This window comes from Pygoscelis adeliae, unplaced genomic scaffold (assembly GCF_000699105.1).
Source record: "Pygoscelis adeliae isolate BGI_AS28 unplaced genomic scaffold, ASM69910v1 Scaffold44, whole genome shotgun sequence".
Lineage (NCBI taxonomy): Eukaryota > Metazoa > Chordata > Aves > Sphenisciformes > Spheniscidae > Pygoscelis > Pygoscelis adeliae.
This window is the reverse complement of record NW_008824761.1, coordinates 2,427,658-2,452,324: the sequence shown is the minus strand read 5'-3', so window position 1 is coordinate 2,452,324 and position 24,667 is coordinate 2,427,658. Positions and strand designations below refer to the sequence as shown.

At 35.3% G+C, this 24,667-nt stretch overlaps 1 protein-coding gene across 1 annotated transcript in view; it reads right to left on the bottom strand.

Moving 5' to 3' along the window:
* KLHL1 (kelch-like family member 1) overlaps positions 1 to 24,667 on the bottom strand; it is a 181,793-nt gene that overhangs the window by 148,157 nt on the left and 8,969 nt on the right. Inside the window, exon 2 of the mRNA XM_009323524.1 lies at positions 16,542 to 16,678. Within this exon, the coding sequence (XP_009321799.1) occupies positions 16,542 to 16,678 (137 nt within the window). The remainder of the gene's footprint in view (positions 1 to 16,541; positions 16,679 to 24,667) is intronic.

Here is a 24,667-nt window from a genome sequence, read left to right as displayed (position 1 = left end):
GGTTTTCCTCTGCTTATTTTTATGCATCTATTAACATCACATGAGTTTCTCTTTATGTTATCTGACTTTTTCTCATCATTTCTGCCCACCATGCATTTATGCAATGTGGTCGGAATGCACACCCAGCAGCTGATTCTTGGCTGGTCCATATATTTATCAATGACACTCCCACATTTGCTTCATGTTTGCAGGTAACCACTGTCTCAACACACTACTCATTATCTAGAATATAGTTCCACTGTGTCATGTGGAAGCTATAAAAAGACAGTTGCTTTCAGGTTAAAACCGATCATCGCAGTACACGAAGGAAGAAAAATAAAAACGTGCAAAACAGCTGAGAAAAGTAGATTGACCGAGAAATGTGCTGATGGAAACAAAATTAGGAAAATGGAGTTTTAAATCTCCTTTTCTTATATGCTATTTATTTTTCAACAACAAGCTCTAAGAAGTCTCAGGCCCTACAAAGCTGATCCGGGTAACGTTTGCAGAATGACATAAGGATTAAAAAGAATCACCACCCTTTATGAAGGAAGGTAATAATGTCACAGTTTGGCTTTTTATCACTAAATGTATCCTTAGGAGAAGAACCCAAAGGAAACAGTTGAAGCTGCATCAACCTGTTTATTTTCAAATTGAAGACATTTTCTGTTATCTGTAAGGAAAACTTGGGTACTAGTAGGATTAAAAAAAGTTTAAGTCAATGAAAATTATTCTCTCTTTTATAAATTACATATTTCTTTATATAACCAGCATCCATTTTGAAGGAGATCCTTCACATTTCTATGGAAGAGAGTGAAGTTTCTGCCTTACACATTAATCAAGGGAGGAAACATACAGTGGCTTCTGGGATACCTGAGGATGTGAATATATTATAGCTTGACTTTTAACTGAATTCAGAAACACCAATTTCCTACTTAATACATCTAGGATAAGAGCTAGAATATTACACTCAGCTTGAGCTAAAAAGGAGTTTACTGTGCTTCTTTCTTTCAGTACTGTCTTACCCTGCTTTTTTTTTTTTTTTCCCCTGCACAAACATGATAAGAAGTAAGATAGGGCTCTCCAGGATCCCATTTTTACAAAGCATTACCTTCAATAGTAGATAAGTATCTAATCCACCTAAATGCTTTCCAAGTCTTACTTATCTTCATTTTTAAACATCAAGACACCTTCACAAGTTTGGTCACAAGGGCCATATTCACTTTTTCAGAAGGCACTGTGACATTTTTATACGAACTTCTCTGAGCTATCAAGTGTTTAGCATGGCCAGAGTTTGCAAAAAAAGCTGTTAAGAGCCTCAGTATATACAATGTCAACTCTTCAGACAGTTTCATATTGACAATTAGAAGATCCAAGCATCTATTGAAAACTGTTTAATAGGATATTCAAGGGGGCATTAATATTATTGCTTCTTCAATTCGGCTCCCCTTCACATTTTTATGCAATAAGGAGCTTGCACAAATACTTCAGTCTGAGCAAAACAAATTAACCTAAGCTTAAAATCTCATTTTGTGTTACATTAATTAGGATAAAAAAATATATGAGAAAAAAAACAATTAAAAGAACTTTAATGGATTCTAATTGTTATTCTAAATTATAGTTCTATTTGTGACAAATTTTATGTGTATTGCTTATGCAGAAATTAAAATGCCTGTCTTTAGGATGCATTCTTATAATGAATACATAAATTTTATTACCTCATTACCAAATATGAAGCAGAGATAATATATAAAAATTCCGTGATAACTTCATTCTTTTGCTAAATCTTTTTCCAAATTAAGGGACAGTTTGGAGATTTTTTTCTTTCTTTTTTTTTTTTTTTTTAATCTTATCTTTTGCTTTTATTCTTTCTTCTACTCCTTAGGCTACACTGTTACAACTAATTTTGTGTATAGGGAATCACTGCATCTTTGACCACCTTTGCATGACGTTAATAAGGTCAGTGTGTGTCACAGGAATCATCCTCCCACAGCTATTGACCAATAGGTATCAATACAAATATGGTGGGACCACTCAGTAGGTACTGCTCACTTGCTCCGTGCATAAGCAACAAATTGTAACCCAGATCCATAACATGTGGTAATACCATTTTACCTCATGTGCACAGTAAATTTCTTCTCTCTCATAATTATGCATTTATCCATTTATAGCAAGACTCTTCAACATTCTTAAGGCAGCTGTGAGTAAGGACGCACCAGTGAAGTCATGGGAAGTGTCAAGGAATTAGAAATGAAGGCTAGAACTAATTCCTTTTAATCAGGTATTTATCTTTTTAACTTTTCTATTTCATGTGCCTTGATCAGTTGTGTTGTGGTTTTGAAGAGTTTCTGAATGGAATTATTTCCATAGGCTAACCGGTCGTAGGAACACAGCTTCTCTATCAGGTCTCCATTTTTTAAAATAAAGACAGTAAATGGTATCACGACAATATCTATTCAGATTTTGCATAATAGATAAATTGTTTACAATTATGGTTACAAGAAGAAATTGTTTTTTGAAACAGCAAAGAGTAGAAAAAGCTTATTAAAAAGGTGCTATAATTCATATTGCTATAAGAGACCTTTTTGCCATTGCTTATCATTAATCTTACCAAATCTTAGGTATCTGCCATGTAGCCACCTGAGCTAATCATCTGAGATCTCCTTTTACAGTCAATGGAGAGAAATATGAGGTGTTAGAGCAGTTTTCATCTACCCTGTTTCAGCGATCTACTTCAGAATGAGATTAATCACTCCCTACGAGTGGCTATTTCTTGCTTTTAACTATAAAAGGAGCACCTTCATTTGACTTACTGAGACACTGTTGATATTTATATTTGCTGATATGAATTCAGTTCATCTGCTCCCAAACATACAGTACTGGAATCATTGGTATCATCAGTACCAGGTGCTGAAGCGTCTAGAAATGCTTTACACCTTTTAAATACTCTTTGGGTCCAATACTGATGATCATTCTCTCTGTTACTGTCAACTCCCGGTAATGACATAATGTGTAGTAATCACCTCTTACGTCCATCCATGAATAGCAGCCAATGAGGAACGCAATAAAAAGCATTTAAACATCTTTTAGTCTCCAGCTGATTTCTGAAGTGAATGTTAAGGTTTTGATTTTGACCTATGCCTTAAAAGATAAATTCTACATTGTATCATCTCTCACACTTTTCATAAAGGTGAAGTTGTTTTCAGAAAAGAAAACATGACAGACAGTATATTCACTTTGCAGAGGTTTCTCCTGATGAAACTTCTTTATTTTCTGTTAAATATTTATTTGCTGCAGACCATAGTCATTAGCTGCAAGTGAGGAAGACAGGCCCTCTATAGCTGATTGTGTTTATTTCCTTGCAGTTTGGCATTTAGCATCAGTGAAAATTCAGAAAGGCAGCTCATTTTTTTTCTGTAGATATTCAAATAAACAAATAAATACTACCCCAAAAGGGCCTAGTCTCCTACAGACACACTACCCTTTTTTAATCCCTGTGGATAAAATTCAATTCTTGAAAAGGACAATTTATTTTAACTCCTATTCATACAGAGGACTTAAAATTATTTTTTAAAAGTAATTTTAATTTGCATTTCTATGAAATAATCTCTAAAAAACATTTAAAGTTAAAATCGGGGAAGCATTCACTTGATTCAGATACATAACTTTTGACTATGATTAGATACTTGATTATATTGTCAGTTATGGTGCTAGGTTTTGAACTCTTCACTACCAAACATGACTTCAAAATTATGGGAATTTTTCATTTCAAATATCAATTTTTATATGAAATTTATAATTTAGTATTATTATGTGTAAAAAAAATTTCATAAATGATTCTGCAGCCATAAAAATATGTAGTTTGCCAAAAATGAAAATATCTCCATCACAGTAATCTGAGAATTCTTATGAATTAAATAACTTCACTCTTTGAAAACACTGTACAATTATTTACACCCTAATATTGCTAAATCTTTGTTTGAGTAAGCTGACTAAACTGGCATAAACACGTGGTCATTTGTGAGTACTGCCAAAGTCCACTGTATTTCAATGGTGTGGAAAATTACATTGCAGAGTGATAAGGAAATCCTATTAACAAATTAAAATCCCCCCTGAGCAGGAACCTTCTTGCAAATGTCTGGCTAAAGATCAGAAAATTATATTAGCCAAAAGATGCCATGATGTGCTACCTTTTCATCCCTTGGTCTGAAAAAAAACCCAAAAAACCTCTGCTGTATAACTCAAATGTCATGTTCTTAAAGAAAATTTGTCCGCTGTCTTATAAATATCAGCTTTTTAGAGACAGACCTTAAGATGCTACTTTCTTCTTATGAAGCAACTGCCATTTGTGTGCCTTAGTTCACCTTAGATATTTGAACCTAGTCACCTGTAAGATATACATACAAGTAACAGGAGTAAAAACAATAAATAATTTTAGCTGTGAGTCTGATCTTCATAAAACCTTTGTAGAAACTGTGAAGAAAGATATGTTAGTGTTCTGAAACACACCTGAAGATATGTTTTTCCATTGGCTATAGAAAAATTGTTAAAATATGAATTTCATTGTTGGTATTATTTGCTGAAGATTACTAGTTTGTACTTGCGTAGATGATCAATATATTAATAATTACATCACTAATAATTCAACTGTTATACAGTCATTATATTTGGAAATTTTAAGCTTAGTTTTATATATAAATAGAGGAATACAAACTCACAGGTTAAAACAAACAAAGAAAAAATCCCAAGATAAATGTTACCTCAAAAATACAAAAATATAAACAGGATTTACTAACTAAATTTCCAATAGCACAAATCTTGCACTTATCCACTAAATAGGGTGGGAGATGACAAGAATTATTCCCAAAAGCTCATTTCAGATATAAGGCCTTAGTTTCCCTTAATTCTTTTTAGTCAATGGACTTCAATACTTGGGTTTGCTTCCAGACTGGAGGAATTTACTTTTGTAAACAAAAGCAAACTTCATACTGAGGAGGTGGGGAAATCTTGTTCCAAAAGACTTGTACCGAATACTAGGTATATTTCAGGGAGATTTTATTCCAGTGGTCGCTTTCTGTTGATGGTATGAAGAGGAGTATACCACCTTTAGCTTCCAGCGCACTGCTCAGGCTTCCAGAACCATGCCAAAGGACCTGCCTCACACAGGTCCTTTTGCTACTATCAAAACCACACAACACACACTCTCAGAATCTATATCTCAGTTAAGATACAGCCTTTCTATTATAGAAAGGCTGTATCATTCACTGAACACAATCAAGCCCTGACCTCTGGGGGGAAAAGATAAAGAGGCAGGGGGGGGAAGGAAAAATGTCTCAAGGACAAAGGAGCTCAGCTTTCAGGTTTGAAGGAGCAGTATTTTATTCTCCACATCTGAAGCTAGCTCAGAAGCAGGCATAGTCACCTCTGCCAGAATAAGCTTCTCAACTTCTCAGGCTATGATTTGGCAGCTAATGTTATGGTAGCATAGAGCAGCTCAAATCCATGCTTAAAGAACAAAAATTTATAGAGATGGAGGCATCAACTGCCAACAAAAAAGTTTTGCTTATGAGTTCACCTTACAGCCTAATGAAATCTGCTTTGCTTTGGGCTGGATTTCACTGCTGGGAGAAATGAATATTACAGTTGCATCCTGTTCTGTGGGAACATTTCAGCACAGTCGCTGTGTGATGGGCACAGAATAGAAAGGGAACAAAAACATTTTACAATGCAGGGACAGGAGCAGAGAAAAGCCTGAAAGGTGAGGACCTCTTTCACAAACTGCCATTGTGATTTTCCCGAATTTTTTGCTTTCCCTTGGAACTGTGGATACACAGCTAGGCAGCTGAGCTCAGCGGAGTGGATATGGGTACGTGTCTCCACTGCAGGAACTCCAGAAAGAAGCACATTTAAGAGGTAGCCCATGTTATAGCAGCCTGTCTGATCACTTCACTGATGCTGTTTAGGCAACAGCGTGGCATGCACCAGATGACAACACAGGGGGATGGCACTCCACTCATAGGAACCCTCTCACTTTTCAGGCACGTCCTTTATTAACATTCAGTGCTTGGTTTATTACCTCTTTGGAGATGGAGAACTTTGAACACAGCAAGGGACGGCTTTAAAAATGCACCTTGCGGTGCAGTCAGTCTAACTGTTCCCCTCCACAGTCACCACTTCCCTGAGTCTGCCTGAATTTATTCTTACTGACTTCTCAGGAGTAGCAGGTTTCACCACGGTACAAGGAGACAGTCACCAGCTATCTCCCCATAACAGTCTCGATCATTCTGGACACTCAAAATTTATGGATATCCAGTTCAGAGCTCTTTTCCAGGCAATTCTCATACGCTGCATCAAAAGAATGAGAAAGCAGCTGGTTCCCAATACATAATTACAAATTTTGTCCCTTAATGAAGTATGCTGGGTAAAAGGAGGAACAGTAACAGTTCATTGTATTGTATGACCCCAGAAATGAGCAAGGACTTAGTGTTTCAGAGACAGGAATGGAAAACATCTGCTCCAGCTGGACACAAGATCCTCAGAGCAGGGATTGCTCAAAAAAAAAAAATTAAGGAGGCAGTCAGTCTCTTCAGTTGGTTAAGCTAAATGGGTCTATGAAGATCTTTCCCACAGACCTAACTACATGAAAGCCCACAGTTTGTTTCAGGATCAGAAAGACATTCAGTGTAGGAAGGTATTTGATTCCAAGCAGGCTGGCATCCACAGGTGGAGGAGGATGACAGTCTAGTTCTACAGTTGCAGTGAGGAACTTTGGAAGATTCTTGCATTGTACGTATGGACAGTATAGCTGATAATTCAATCCAGGAATAATCCTTGGTGTTGCACTAAGGCTTTGCTGATATATAAATAAGAATAAATGAGGAACACTAGATGAAAACGTGAATCTTGTCAATTGCTCCGGCACTAGTAAGAAAGTTAACCAGAGCAAAGGTATGGTTAACATATGATCTTGGAAGTGTAGTCAATGCAGAACATCCATGGACAGATAATCTGAATGACGGCTTTGCAGATCATCAGATCACTACCACCTTCCCACTTCCTAAATTGGAGCAACCCTGATAAACAAGGCTTCTGTGGATAACTGCAACTCTCTCTTTATTGACTCCTGAAAAGGAGTTTATGACAAGTATCTGTTCCCGGAAGAGAACCTCACAGGGGGTCTTCCATATCCAGAAGTTAAGTATGTTCAAGGTCTACCACCATCTGGTATAACTTATGACCATTTTTCTGTACTCTCCATTACACAATGGCTAACAACGTCTTCCAGGTCAATTCAATTACATTAACTTGTCCTTTTATCATTCATCCCAGAGTTCCTGGAACAATTGATCTCCCATCTGAAGTGAATGGAAATTCACAAGGGCTTATTCTGTAAAAGTGCAAAGTCAACCATCAAGTGCATGGCAGAGCAAACGTAGTGGGACAGCAGCAGGTAATAGTCTCCTGCAAAAAGTGCTAGACAGAGATGGTCCATGTTCACAGGGGTCTTTAACATGATACCACAGAACAAACAACTCTTGAACTTACTCAACATGTCACAGAGGTAGAGGCAAAGACCTTCACAATACGCACACTATCAGGGGTCACTCCAGTTCTCAATGCGATGAGTATCTCCTAGAGGGGAGTAGCCTGACACACTGTGAACAAGCTACCATCACCTAAGAGCCAAGGATTGTTTGTCTGAGCAGATGCCTTTAATAATATACATACAGCCTTACACGATATCTATTAAGTTAAGCTTGTCTGGGACTTCCCTCTAGCACTGAGGCTAATTGGAATGAAATGGCCTCAGTTACACACTAAATTGTCATCCTCCAAACCATGGCAGTCACATTTAAACTGCATGTTGAAGAACGATCCTGTGGCTGCGATAACCCCTGGACTGTGTGAACACCATAAATTGGCACAGGCCAAAACTATGCTAAGTATCATTCTCACTGTTTATTTGTATAGACAACTGAGTTTCAGCAATAAAAAAACCCCAAACAAACCACACAACCTCCCCGCAAAAAACCCAAACCAAAACCAAAAAACAAACCTCCCTGGGATATTTAATTAATAAAGTTTCTGTTCTGAAGGAACCTAAGGGTCCTTGTGCTTAAAAGCAGCTTCTTTCTTGCTACATCCCTGCTGTCTGCCCTCTGTGTGTTATTAGATATAACACTGACAGAGAAGACCCTTGACAGTCCTTTAATTAAAGAATCCCCCAAATAAAATCTAATTAAAAGCTATGCAGTAGGGCTTGAACCTCTTCCATGTATGATCCACGCTCTATTTTTTTTTCAGATGTGCATAAATAAATCAAGATTTTTTTGTTTTCTATTAGTTAATTGATTTTTGCTTTTTCAGTTTCATTAATGGTATGAAAGCACCAACCTATTCTTCTGATCACTGTTGGGAACCCATACTAATTAGATAGACCGAAGCAGTCTGAGAAAATCTATAGCAACTTCACAGCCCTGTTGTAACTTCAAAGGAAGGCTCCCAGAGTCACCAATGGCAGCAAAATACCAGAAGATCAATCTCTAGTTCCAGTCCTTTCTAAAACATTTAAGCATAATTGAGAATAATGAAAACTTAAGTTTTAAGATCAAGAAAGAAGCATTGCCTAAGAAAATGAGGTAAAGAAACATGCTTCTGTATTACTCCTTATCTTGAACTCGGAAAAGATCAAATACATATCCATGTATCCCAGGGCACTAGGATCTCAATCCTAGATTTTCTGCTATCAGTCATCTTGCTGCTTGAAAAATGAAACATACTTTCTGCACATAAGATTTGGCTTCAGAGTTCCCCAGCTGGCTCACATGAAACATTTAACAGACATGCAAAAGAGGCAGCTTTGTTTCCTCTTAAGTTATAGTTCTGTTATATCACAGACGAAACATACTTTGTTTATTTGAATAAACCAATCAAATGCAGCAACATGTGGATAGATTACACCCATACTTTGTATTGAAATTGTGTATTTTTACTAGTCAAATATATCCTTTACAAAAAAACAGTAGGAAAACCTTTGTGGTTTACCTTTGTGAATCCATGCAAACTACAAGAAGCACATAATTTTGGTGCAGCGTTTCACTAATAAATCTCTCTCTCTCTCTATATATATATATATAAAATTTGAATTATGAAACTTGTAATTACATTCTGATTTAGTTTATGTTATTAGAAAACTTTGTGCTTATTTCAGATAGAACAATATGCAGCCACTACCTTATTAATTCATTTACAAAGTTGTTATTCAGTTATACTCCTTATACATAAAACAAAAACCACTTCCAAAAGAACCCCAAAGCCCATCTAACATAGAGTTTATAGTACATATTTTTACACATCTCAATTTTTTCAGCTTTAATCCAATTGTGGTTTACAGGTACATCTATCACTTTAACTTTATAATTAGTCACGCTGCCTCTTCACAGAAACTTTAACACCGTTTACTATCTTTAAATCAGTATTTTTGGCAGTCTAATTTTCTGTCTTCCTGTTACCACTCTTAGATGGACAGCTGCCTTCACTTAGGAGCAGCTCTTATCGAGGCTGTACAGGACTTGATGCTCTGCTGGTCACCATGTAATACTACCTTGTCAATTATTTAGAACTCCATTTGCTTATACATGAGTGAACACAGTCCAGCTTCACAGTGTGTCATGACCCTGTCATCTACCTATTTAGGAGATACAGAGAGGACGATTTACCATTGTATAAAGCCTTTCATAATATAAGTAAGTACTGTGACTCCTTCATTTAACAGAGTAGTATTTTCTTTAAGAAGTAAAAAAAAAAAAGAAAACAGACCAAAAGTATTGCCTATTTTAAAAGAAGAAAAAAAAAGTTTAAAAAAAAAAGTGAAGCAAGCAAAAAAAAATTAACATTGTATCTTACTTAAGCATTTGTCCAAGTTTACTTATAAGTGTAGCTTCAAAAACATGACTGGATTTATTTCACATGCTGATTTCTCATAGATGGCAAGCTCTTCCTGAAGTTGATTAGAGTTTAAAATGTTCATTTTCCTTTGCAAAGTACGTAATATCCTGACTTCACACAATTGGCAAAGAGACAATACACATCTTTTTTTTGGTTGTTGTTTTCTTGTTTGGGTTTTTTTCCCTAAATTAAATTCACTAGTGTTGCTACCTGGCTACTTTTTCTTTGTCTCCCATTGAGATATTATTTAGTTATTTTTTACATGGTAAACTTTTTTAAAGGCTCAATATTTACACAAGAAATTGCTCTTGATAATAAACAAACACAACGTCATCATGAAAATAGGACATCTTGAAAATAAATGTAGCCTTTATTTTGTAGGATAGCAGAGAAGATTTTTTTAAATGTATGCATATATATTTGATCTCTACATAAAATTTTTGTTTATATATCTGTATCTTTTACATCTATATAGTTAAATAAAATTGTTTAGGACCTATTGTAACAGAAAATTTTTTGAATGATTAAATACAAAACCAAATAAGGAAGAAAAATGCTACTTTTTAATTAGGTCAAAGAAGATTGAACATTTTCCCTTAAAAAATGAAAGCCTGAAATACAGAGTTGGTTTAAAAGATTTAAATCTAATAAATAAACAACGAAGAGTGATAGAAAGGCTTATGGAAGCTAATATGACGGTAGCAAAATATTATCTTTAGCTCATGGGGTAAAAGAGTTCTGATTCTCTACTGGATCAGAATTCTGCTTTATCATAAATATCATTAAATTCCAATATAAGTTTTACATAAACATAGGAAAATAGAGTGATTTTGAAATAAGTAAGATCTATTCACTTTCTTTTACATTTTTAGCAAAACTTTTTTTTTTTTTAATTTATTTTAAAAGATTGAGACCTACAGTCATGAACTAATTTTCAAGATTTCTTTAGGGTTTTTTTCATTACTGAAAAAGGGAAGAAGCTTTCACATCCCATATTCTAAGACTCCTGGGAAAAGTACATTTGTAGTCAGAAATGACATATTTACGGGAGATTATAACAAAACCTACCACCTTTAGAAAAGCTTCAAAATCACATTTACACCAAAAATATACCTTAACCCTTATATTTCTCTTCCTTTATTACTGGAATAAAAATATGCCAAATATGTTCTAAAATAAAATTTTTACCTCCCTAATAATATTTAGGATGTTTCTGACCAGATTCAAAATGCATTGAGTTGCAGAACTGAAATTATAAAAATTCAACTATCTTACTGATGGTTTAGTTTCTTTTTGTTTTTTCTTCTCACTGAATGGCTTAGCATAACAAAAGATAATATCAAAGGGGTTGTCAAGCAGTGACCAACCTTTCCATGCTGGCCCAAACCAAGATCAATCATGCTAAAGGAAGTCTAAGAATAGGTCATATATGGTGGTAATAAATGTTGATTTTGGAATGGATGAACCTTACTCTGTGTTGCATAGTTTCATGTTTTTTAAGCTGTTAATGATATTAGTAAGTAATCTGCTAAATGAGGGTTTATTGTGTACAATAGCAACAGATAAAGTAATGATTTGCACAAATGAGGTGAAAAGAAATTATTATTTGTTATTTCTCACATAAGTAGAAACTATGAGAAAACAAACAGAATTATCAGACAGCAAATTTGGAAATACCAAAGGAAATAATATATTTTATAGAGTTTAACTCACTACCACAGTATGCTGTAGAGGCTGAAACTACACGTTTTCAAAAGGATTAGACAAATAGATGTTTGATCACTGACTACCAAAGTAGATGAAATTATGTTCCATAAAGATGGAAGTTAGGAGGACATGCCAGCCAAATTATGACTATTCATAGCATGTTACCAAATATCTGCTATCAGATATTATTACTGACAAGTCTCTAAGTTAATGCATTTATGATCTGGCCCAATACAGAGGCTCGTCTACCCCCAGTTACAGAATGTGTTTAGAAAGGGACAAAAGAACAAACATTTATTAATGATTTTTAAAAAGTAGACAATATAATTTTGTTGTTTTGAACAAACTGGAGTTATCACCTATTTCAACGATTTAGAGGAAATGGCACTTAACAGCAACTTCAGAAATTCTGTCCAGACAATCATGTCCTTTCAGAAGCATATAGATGTTTCTGAAAGCACAGGTAAGAACCATTTTAATTAGCAGGAGTTAAAAGGAAAAAATGAACATACACAAAGCAATGTGTAACTAGTTACCAAACTAATATTATTCCCTTTTTTTTTACTGATGGATATAGCAAATGTTAACAACTCTCCTTTCAGATAAATATACCTATCTTTCTTCAGGTCTTTTGTACATCAGGTCAGATGTACAAAACCTCCCCTTCACTAAACTTTAATTCTGATATTTTGCAACAGTATCTGATTTTATTGCTGGAACTGAAGGGTCTGTTATCAGTACAGGACACTTTTATCTATAGCAATACTTTTCATAGATATGAATATTTTACCTCTCTTGAACTACTATTTAATATGTACGATTCATAGTGAAAATGAAATAATTTCACTAGATTCTAAAAAATATAAACCTGATTGAATTACAGTTAATATAATGTTGAAATGGTTCCCTTTTTTAAATCACATCGAAAAATATTTGCAGTGTAATACTCTTAACTTCTGAGTTTTTGCAAAGAAGCCCGTGTTCAGCTGTATTTTGCTGACATGTTCAGTTGTCCCCAGGGAAAAACTTCTCTCTAAGAGCAGCAACTATAATTGAATTTTTTTTTTTTTTATCTCCTTGAGCTAAGAAGGTAGTGACAGGAAAAAGAAAATGGAAGAAGAGCGAATAACTGCCCATTTGTCAAAATGGTTTGCTATTCCTGGAAAAAAAAAATAAAGAGCTAAACTAGCCACAGACATGACTTGCTGAAAACCTTTTCACATATTGTTCAGTCAGTAATTGGAATTTGGCAGCTGAATTCTCCAGATATTCTGTCTAGACTATGCTCCAGATTACAGATTAAAAGGCTGAAGAGGAATTTCTGCTGGCTGCTACACGGCTGGGTATCAGAACACTGCCTGTTTCCTTTACTTTTCAGTGTTCCCCTTGCCCATATCCATGCAGCACAAAGAATGTGAACTGAGTCAAAGGAAAAGGGGGCATGAACTAGACTGGCGGTAAATAAGGAATCGGAGGGCAAGAGAAGAGATAAGAAACTACGAAGATAGATGTGCTGGCTTTGGCTGGGGTAGAGTTAATTTTCTTCATAGTAGCCCGCATGGGGCTATGTTTTGGATTTGTGCTGAAAACTGTTGATAGTACAGGGATGTTTTGGTTATTGCTGAGCAGTGCTTACACAGGGTCAAGGCCTTTTCTGCTTCTCACCCCACCCCACCACCGAGTAGGCTGGGGGTGCACAAGAAGCTGGGAGGGGACACAGCTGGGACAGCTGACCCCAACTGACCAAAGGGATATTCCATACCATATGATGTCATGCTCAGCATATAAAGCTGGGGGAAGAAGAAGGAAAGGGGGGACGTTCAGAGTGATGGTGTTTTGTCTTCCCAAGTAACCATTATGCGTGATGGAGCCCTGCTTTCCTGGAGATGGCTGAACACCTGCCTGCCGATGGGAAGGAGTGAATGAATTCCTTGTTTTGCTTTGCTTGTGTACCCGGCTTTTGCTTTACCTATTAAACTGTCTTTATCTCAACCCACAAGTTTTCTCACTTTTACTCTTCCAATTCTCTCCCCCATCCCACCGGGGGCGAATAAGCGAGCGGCTGTATGGGGCTTAGTTGCCGGCTGGGGTTAAACCACGACACTAGATAAATGATGAGAGATGGTGGAAAGGAAAGGGAAGGGAAGGGAAAAGAATAATGTTTAAGGGGACAGGTTTTGATCTAGCAAAGAACATGGGAAAACAGAATCATTAACCAAGGAGCAAACACTGTGTTTAATTTCAGTAAACTGAACAAGCTTGGGACCATGTTCTAAGTATTCCCTGATCACCTGTGAGTTATCACTGAATTGTCCATAGTGCTGTTGAATGGTCTTGCCCTCTGCACAAGGATGGCCACATTCATGACAAGCCTGCGTATCCAGGCTATACCCAAGGTTTGTTAGAGAGATTGCTAGTTGGATTTGGCTAAAACTGCCAGGATCAATATATATAATTCCAATGCCTGCAAATGCTCCCTAGCAGTGTTTAACTTACTATCATAACTGTAGCTAGGAAATTTAGGAGTTTGATAAGACATCTGATGCAGAGAAAAGGAATAGAGAAAGAAATGATCTAACACGAATTTCAAGAGATAAGGACACAAGCTGAGAATAAATCAGGATAAATCAGAGTAAGTCAGGACAAAGAACCTGATGGAACAGAAATGCAAGACGGAGTAATCAAAACCAGAATGGTCCATGACATCCGATACATATTGTCTTTTAGCATGCGAAATGGACTCATGTTTCCTGAATCTCATCACTCTTCTCCTGTCAGCAAGTATTTGGAAATTTCCTTTTCAAGTGTAAACTTAAGAAGACACTTTTTAAGTCTTATTTGGTCTCCAAAATGGGTTAGAACTAAAAGGATAATGGTGGATTACCACTGCAAGTGACAAAATTAGAGACCTTTGTTAACCACCTTAAGTTTTTAATTCTTCAAGGTGACATTACAATGGCACATAATGTTGCCATTTTTAAGGTAGTTTGGGCTTTATGTGACAGTTTAAATGAAAGAACATCACAGATGCAAATTCATATGAGGCAAATTAGAAAACATTGGAATTACGCTACCTGTGGAGTTCTCTTTTCATCCATTTGTGGTCCTTAATTACCTAACCACAAGAAGACACCTCCAAGTTTTCCACCTCTTATAATAAAGAGTACATCACATGACATAGACAAATCAAGGAGAGTAAAGCAGCTGAAAATCTTAATCTTTTGCAGAAAGTGGAAGGAGTTTGCTTCTTCTTGTTTTTCATTACCTCATGCAGTCTCCAAAATTCTCAGAGATAACCAATACAGTTCTGAGATAGCGTCATTCATATTGAAAATGGTTAAGTATTTTTTTCCTTCCTTCTGTATCTCTTTCTTTTCTTAATCTACACTTAAATGCTGTCTTTTGTTGTCAGTATTAACTGTGCTGTGTGTTTGCACGTGATCTTTTAGTGAAAACTGAGGCAAAAGAACCATGTAGTACTTCAGTATTTCCACAGTTTCGTTCCCAGGGGAACAACACTGTCCCTCATCTTCCTCCTACCTCCTCTTCCTCTTAGCTTCTTCTTACAGAACGATTTAACATTACCAGTAAGGTCTTTTGCTATCCTGTGCCAAGGTATTCTTGATTTTGCCCTGATATTCCTGTGCCATTCATTTTACACTCATACCTAGTAATCAGATTGTATCCTTCACATGCTTGATGAGAACTACTTACATGTTTTTCATTTCATGGATCCCTAGCTTGAAACCCCCTGGATGATGCACATTCCTGAATAGCAAAACCACAACTGAGGGGAGCAGGCACTACCCTTTGAAACATGTAGAGTACTATATAAGTGAAGATGGTCTGACATTCCTAGAACCTGAAGTTTCTCAAACATGATTCTCAAAAAGAGTATTTTTAACTTAAATGATGTTTATTTGCAGTTTCTGTTTTCTATTAAGATGGTAAAGTTATTATGTCATAAAATAAACAGCACATATCCTGATTAAATATATCAAAGCAAACAGCAACTTATGATTAAATTAATATATGTGTATTTAGAGAGGATTAAAACTGCAAGGTATGGGTTATTCATTTAAAATTGAAGCTCAAATGAAATATTCAATAGAAACATCATGATAAAATACTGTTAATTTAAACAATATGAGGATGTCTTATGAAACAGAAATAGAAAACAGTATATATTTTATACTTACATGATTCATAGGCAAGGGGAGACAAATTCAGACTACAAATCTTATTATTGGCATTTCCTCTCTTTTGATTACTTTATTTTGTAACTTTAGCATTCTTTCATATTAATGCACTTCAGATACATTGTGCATAACAGCTTATTTAAGGATAAAACCCAAATCTATTATGCATTAAAATGTAATAACTATTCAGAAGGAAGTTCTGAGTTATTAACTCTGAGTTATGAGTCATTCATAAATTTACATTACACAACAGAGTACCAGCTTATAACAGGAAATGAAAGTGACAACGTCCAGCTCAAAAGTTTTATTATTTAAAATTTTAAAAGATTTATGTGGTTATTTAAACTGAAATTTGACTAAGACAGTAATATAGGGCTATTCTTCAAAAAATACAGCTGTTCCTTCAGTGATCTCATGTAATCTGAATCATGTGTATATGAGGCACTCTTTTTAAGTATTGGAAAACCAAGAAAAATATATAATTTTCTAGACTGTCCTCTTATACTTACCAGGCCTGAAATATTTAACAGTTTGGAGATAAGAGATGAAAATCTGAATTCAGCCCTAGAAATGGTAAATAAGTATTTTGACTGATTGAGATGAAAAAGAAAAAAAATATTTAGAAAATATATATAATTCATTGGCATGTAGCAAAGAAAACTATCAACATCTTTCTCTATAGGAAGTATAATGTATGCAGTACTATACCTGTATATGCAAATTGAACAAGATCCCACAGTGCATTGGGGTCTATGCCTTCCATTTTGATCTCTTCTTGCTTGGCTTCACAAACATCACTTGTAAACATGGCAGCAAAGTAGTCAGAGACAGAACTGAGGACAAGTCTGCAAAAAAGTTAGAAACTGGTGTCATTTACAATAATATATGTATTTGAAATTTCATACATTAAAAAAAAAAAAAACTTTTTAAAAACATATTTTCATAGTAATTATAAAGTACCAGGAACAATATATTCTTAATGCATGTAGGCAGCAAAATACAGCATGACGTTGAATTCTAATTTGGTTTTGCTTCCTGTGATATGAACCAAGTGGCACATATGACTATAAAACAGACATAGAAATTAGCGCTCAGTTTTTCTGATAATTTTTCAGTCATGCAGATGTCACAATTGTTAACAAGAAAACCTCTCAGTATCGAAGACAACTTATTAGTCAACCACATTTCATACTCCAGAGGTACTCTTCATTGTTCTTAAAGGCCTATTTTTTATGAACTTTACTAACAGCATATAACTGCACACAATCCTTCAACCTTCAGTAAAACCATTAGTAGCTTAACATGGTATTCACATTAAAAAAAAAAAAAATCATTGTATAATGCAAAGGTTTTGTTAAGAAACATTTCCAAAGGAAAAAAAAATTCAAAATTCTTACAAAACGTGCATGGCTTATTTGCGGATCTGATTTAGATAAATCAAAACCACAGCAAGTACCAGGTATGATTGTCATTACTGGGGCCTTAAGCTAAGGCATTCTTCTAAATACCACCTACAGTAATATTATGATTTTGTTAGGAGTGAATATTCACAGATGATCTTGAGCTAGAAATGTGGTACAGCTATAAATAGTGTACCACATGCTTCCATAAAAGATGGTCACATTTCTGGCTTAATTTGAAAACATAATATATAAACACATTGATAAAAGACACAAGAATCACAAATGGAGAACTTGGAAATCAAGAGAAAATATTTAGCCATCGGTATATAGTTAACTATTTTGGCCAAGGGGGAAAAAAAAAAAGATACTGAAAAATAACAAGTTACTGCTTATCAGCCAGTGCGGTAATTGATTGCTTTTGCTCTCCTAGCTCATCCCAATAGGAAAGGAAAATATGACAGTTTGAATTGGCTTCGTAATTTTACAGTGCTTTAAGCTACTATATTTTACCTGCAAGTAGGGCAGCTTGAGAACGTATATATGATCTTTACTCTGGCTCAAATGATAGGCAGTGACTAATTAGGTGTAGTTGTTTTATCACTTCTCGTGTGGTGTTCAACTCTAGCCATCATGAACTTTAGAAGCAAAGATCCTAATTCATAAACAGTTCACAGTTATATTCTTGTAATTAATAAAAACAATAGATGGCTACAAAAAGATGAATTTAGAAATACACTTTGTTGCTACCTCCGGAAACTCCTAATTCACTATTTATTTGTTTATTTATTCACTACTGAGGAACATTTACTTCTATGTTTGTTTCTTTATTTATTATCTCAGCTGAGTATCACAAGTGTGTATTTAGTCAACCAAGATAACCATACAATTCTGGATAACTAAAAAAATCTTACAATCCTTCTTCAGATACTTTTTCTGATCACTTATTTGTAAGTGACTTGATTCACTGTTACTAGATGCTTGATTTAAAAAAAAAAAATCACAGGAAAAACAAAAAAACACTAAAAATTTATGATTTTCTATGAGATACAATCTCTCACAGCTAGCAGAGATGTAATTTAGGTCTGTGACTGAGATTTCCATTTGAGAGCATTTCGCATCAGCTGTTGCTTCAGATTTATTAACCACCGTTTAAATTCAACTATGAGTCTTCAACTTGGTCATTTGCTAAAAGCAAAGCCAAAACCCTTTACTGCATCAAAACCAATGGACAAATTAAGGAACAGAAATTTTAATACACCAGTTAATGATAAGTTGAAATATTTTTAAACAGTAGTATCTTACATTTGTAATTTATATCATTTATGTTCAGACTTTATTTATTATATAATCTTCTCGTATATGTATTCTCAATTCGATAACAAAACAGAGGGAGGACAGAAAATAACTAACAGAAGGATTACATCTCTCTCACAAACTTCTACGAAAATCTGTGATTTTCCACAATTTGTCTCATGGATTATTCTGGGGTGAGGAAATGCAAAGAAGTTATCTAATGGATTCCAGCTGCAAATGAGCATTCAGTCTACAGGACCAGACAAGATCCAGTGCAAAGTGAAAAACCCTGAAAATATGTCAGGTCCTCAGCACTACCCATTTTACTTAAAGGTCTATCCCTGCTGGTTTGCACCATCTGTTAAAGAAGATGGCTTAAGTGAGCACAAAGGTTCTGTGAAGTAGCAGCTCACCAAAACAAGCAAGACAAGTTTTTGAACAGGGTGATAAAGAAAGAGGATTTTTTTTTTTAAGTCCCTTATGTTAATCAATAGTTAACAGACATAAAGAATCAGCTATTTCATCAACTGAATATAACCAAAAAGTTAACTGATTTCAAGACACAAACTTTTACCTTGGGAAGTGCTTCACAGGCTGAATTGAAGTGAAAGGAACTTGATAATTACACTTAATTCTGAAAGGTGACATCTTTTGTAAATCTTAATTGTGTTCTAGTGTTGAGATAGAAAATGAAAAGTGAGAAATCAAAGGGATCAATTAATTTGTAATGATTTGCTGCTTTTTGTAGCTCAGAAGGCTCCAAACAGCTCTAAATCTTGGTTTAAAGTCATGTTAACCTATTCATCAAGAAAGGTCAGGTGTCTCAGGATGTCACCTTTTTTCAACTACTGGTCTGGCAGTGAGAATACATAATAAACCCTTTCATCCTTGAGAATCATAGCAGGTAACTGATGGCTAAAAATGAGTTTGTGGACCCAGAAAGATATTCTCCAGATTAAGGGACTTCTCTACCTTTACTACAACTAAATTCAGCCTGACATATTTCTGGTTTCTTTTATAATATAGAACATAACTGATTCCTGTTGTGACTTTTTTTATACTATTATATCAGATTTTATTTGCTTTTATCATAGAATATTTCCTTGCAATTTTCACAACTGTTTTCACATACACCTTTGATACAGAATTTCCTTAACATTGTTGGTGCATTTAGTAATTAAAAGAAGGAAACAAACAAAAGAAACAAACCTTGATCACTTATATTCTTTAAGCAAGCTCTAATGATATTTAACTGCCAACTGAGTAGAATCTCAGATGTTACTTGGACTGAAAACTCACAGGCATGACAACTTTTTTCCACACATATTATGCTAGTTCATACAGGAGCTGAACGTTCATTGCTTTTAAATGTGATTTGTTGCTCTGTAGAGGACACCAGCTGACACTGGGTGTCTTTACTGATAGTGGTGCTCTACAGCTCTTCTTACAGAAGGCAAACATTTACTGTACATACAAAGAAGGCTTCATGATTTAGGGCTTGCAGAACATATACTAAGGTATATCCATGCATGCACTTGCAAAAATTTCAGGAAAAAAAGGAAGCAGACACTGGCTGTCACTTCCAGAACAATTTTGGCAGTATAATCAAGATTGCCATCTTTTCTGAGTAAAATACAACAAAGGAGCAAGCTGTGGAACAGATCAACTGGTTTGGATTACACCAGGTAGTGATGACCTTTCCTGATGACTGTGGTACTCTCCCTCACCAGCTTACCAAATACAGAAAAAGCTATAAGAGCCTTGGAAAAAATACAGCTAACAGTAAATTTAATCTAGTACACAGACTATTTCCTGCTTAGTACCAAAGATCCTTAGAAAAAATGCTGTCCAGACGCAATAATTTTTTTTAAGACCAAATATTGCCGTGAACTTTAAATTGGCATCTCCTCTACCTAAGAATTCTGATCCGTAGCTAATTGGGATCACCCGCTTATGTTGTACATAATTGGGAATCAGATATGCCATGTCTTTCCCTTTTTTTCACTCAGTCTTTCCCACGCACACTATTAGAATTGGCTTTAATACACATGAAATAGAAAACGGTGTCATTTTCAACTCAGCTTCAGTAATACAGCACAAACCCAAATCTTCTTGCTCTGTACTCCCTAATGGTCTGTGCAAAACTAAGTAAAGAGTGTTTGCTGTAAAACCTATCAGTACCTTGAGGAATTTTGCTTGTCAAAACCTCCATTCTATGTTTTATCAATGGTAATTTATTTGTTTTGCAACATTTTCATTTTATTTTTCTTAATCTGATTCACTTTACATAACTTCAAATGTGTAATATTCATTCTCTCTTGAAGAATTTGCCACTACATGTGCCTTCTACCTCCACCTGTCATCTAGTCAGCATTTCAAATCAAGAATTCTTTGTCATCTACCTTTCTTCCTTTGCAGTCAGGACACTGAGATGTTAACTTGGGCTTGTTAGTACTATAACTGCCTCTGTCTTCTGAACGTGTAAGTATGTAAAGAAAGCCATGAGATATATCATAAATTATTCTTGTCCATAAAGTTCTAACAAGATTCTCTAATCACGTTGTGTATCTTGTCTCTAGGAAGAGAACAAAAATATTCCATTGACTGTCTATATATTGCAAGCTTTTCCTTTAGTTTGTACCAACAGACATTGTTCATAGACTGTTTTCCCTCCTTCTCTTGTGGATTAGAGCAGCTACTTTTCATTCTATTGACTAACTTCAGGATCAGAGACATTTTCAGGAATTTCCAAAGTGACAACACAATAACAATTACATTAAAACAGTGTCTGTGTTCCTTTTTGCAGTCTTTCCGGGGTTCACATTTTGTTTATCCTCCCCTCTAAACCAAAATTGTACTCAATCTCTATGGAACAACAATATATTCAGGGCAGGTACAATATATTCAATAGTAGGGAGGTGCCACCTCCAGTTTGGAAGACCTTGAGACACAATTCACCAGTGGGTGTTGAAGTGTTTATGCTGGCTGTGTTTCAAGATGTGGAACTCAAAAACTACTTTTGGTAAAAGAATATTGGGAACTAATAAAGCATCTGCTACTCTTTTCTATTGCCTGTGAAGAGTATGTACAGCCAATCATTGTCTATTCTGCCCATTGTCTCTGCTTTGCTCATGAACAACTTCCTTCCTTCTTGAATCTGAGTTTTCCTCTAGTCTCAGACTTGCTTGCCAACAGTCAGCTACTTCGATTTTCTACATTGCCATTACTTGTTCCTTCAAAGCAGATACCATTTACTTTTTCAAAGTCAACAGGCAAAGGAAATATGTGCTATATTAGGGCAAGAAAGAAAACATGGTATATCTAATATATGCTATCCCATGGCAAGCCATGAGAGTATTGAAGATTGAAGAACAGTTAGAAAAAAAAAAACTGCTGAACTGTCAGTTCTAACTTTGTAGAATGACTTTAGTTGATGGAACTATGTATCTGTAGGCTCTAAGTGAATAATAGATCCCAATTAGTAGTGACAAAAGGCTCAGATTAAGTATCAATCATCTGAACGGTACACAAAAGCAACTAAGTCTCAACAGTACCATGCATTCAACTGACTTCTCAAAAATATGCTTTGTATGAGTCATTCCACTGTTCATTGAAAATGAATTTTTCTTTCAGAATTCAGAGCTTAAAATTGCAGATTTAAAAAAAAAACATATTTATGAAAGCATATATATCAGTATATATACATGTATGTACACTTTGACATTTGTATCTGTCAAATTGAAAAAATATATATTTTACAGAGAAAAAAAGAAATAAAAAATCTGCCAGAAGTCATGTGGAAAAATTCTAAATATTGCATATTTGTTTTCCAAGTCTTTGTAAATGAAATCTGTTCCTGTGCAGTTAACAAATAGGAGATAATCTTAATTTGGGATTCAACATCCACTCAGAACCATTATCATAGTGCAATCATCTTGCTAATAATTCAGCAGCAGCAGATTAGCTCATTAACATATTAGAAATTCACATTTATTGGGTAAAGAAGTGGTCAGTGAGTACATAACAGTTAAATTAATAAGACTTGTCTCATACTTCCCATCATAGCTGTTAATATTGACAGTCTGTCCTGTGTGCTTATCTTATTTTGGAGAAAAATGGAACAGAACTATGTGACAAACTTTTTTTTCCCTGACCATCTGAGTAATATTTATAAACTAAACTATTTGTAAAGGCAATTTCATGTAGAACAACTACAGAATAATAATAATAATAAAAAAATCCCCAAACAAGAAACCAAAAAAACCTCCCCAAACCCATAGACAGGCAGATGGAATTTTGAAGTGAATCGATTAAGCTTGAAACAAGAAAGTTTCCTTTTTGCCTTCACTCAAACATAGTTTTCTTCCATTTTAATCTCTTATACAACACATAGCTACAAGCATAAGTGATACCAGTAATCTATAAAGTGATGTTCCCTCTTTGCCCTGAGGACCATGTCTTTTGAGTTTACATTCTCTTCTTTCTTTGTTTCATCTTCTTTTAATTCTTTCACTGTCTCCCAGACATTTAAGTGTAAATACAGTAAGTGGCTCCTTATCTTTTCTACAGTACAAACTGAAACACAATTTTACACCTCATGACATCTCTTAAGTTGCCACAATGTTTTTAGGAATGTTACACAAATCTGAGATCATCATTTCCACCAAACACACAATGTCTACTATAGCTTTACTGAGACCACAAGTGATGCACATATCACAGATGCTAGACTTGATAACAGTCAGTTGTCCAAAACACACTTTGCCAGTGTCAGTTTGTGTCCTTGTGTCAGTTTTGAAGGTATCTGCTATTGCAGACAGTATTTTGAACTCTATGCTGTTTTGAACCAGTAGAAAGATGAAAAAAAGAGAAGACAGAAATATGAATCCAAGCAACTTCTCAACATTTGGGCATGGGCATGAGAGGTAAAATGTCACAGTGATGAAGATAAGCATTATGATGCAAATACAAAGAAGAGCTCAGTGTTCTTCTCCAGAAGAAAAAACACATATTCAGATATAGCATATATATTTGAATGCAGAAAGACTACACAATCAACTGTGATCCTCTATTTCTGAACTTAATGATTTTACTTATTGACTGTAACTCCACAAGGAAAAGGGGAAAAAAGCTTGCGGGAGAAGGAAAAGTTCAATTTTAGCTCCTTTGAACTATCAGGAGAAAGGTCAGAAACACAGAGATTAGATCTGATGAAAGTACAGAGATAGATCTGTGAAGTCATTAGAGTAAGTGACTGCTTAAGTATCTAGATTTTTTTAAGGTCTGTTTGGCATCCTTTTATTATAGAATGCCTTTGTACAAAACGAGACAATAGAGCATCATTATTAATTTATCTTCACATCCTTGTGTGTGACCTTCAACCCCTTTTTGATGGCAGGCTGTCAGGTCTTGCTGACCCAAGTTATTCTTGTATGGCCTCCTTTGTCATTCTGTGATCTACCTGATTTTGTTTGTTTGCTTGTTTTATTTTTATATTCTATATCATTTAGCCTCCCCTCCCTTTTTTTTAAACCGTTCAATTTTAAAGGGGAATCAATCCCCTAAACATAGATGTCAAGTGCCAGTTTCAGAGTTTCGGAGTATCTGATTCATCAGCATAGGCCTGGCGCAGACCTATGAAAACCTTGCACCCTTCTGGACCACATGATGAAAGCCAGGCAGGGTACTCCAAGGCATCTCAGGAGAGACTAGGCAGCTGAATATTGCTTTTTACTTTCTTCCTATCACATCTCATGCTTGTTTCTTTCACCCTTCAAAGTCCATTTCAGTTACTACCACTCCATAAAGTAATAGCATTAGTACCCATGTTTAACAGAATCATAGAATATCTCAAGTTGGAAGGTACCCATAAGGATCTATAAGGAGCCCAACTCCCTGCTCCTCACAGGACTAACCAAACCTAAACCATATGACTAAGAGCATCATTCAGACACTCCTTGAACTCTGACAGGCTTGGTACCATGACCACTTCCCTAGGGAGCCTGTTCCAGTGACCGACCACCTTCCCAGCGAAGAACCTTTTCCTAATGTCCTGAACTTCCCCTGACACAGCTTCATTCCATTTCCTTGTGTCCTATCCCTGGTCACCAGAGAGAAGAGATCAGCACCTCCTCCTCC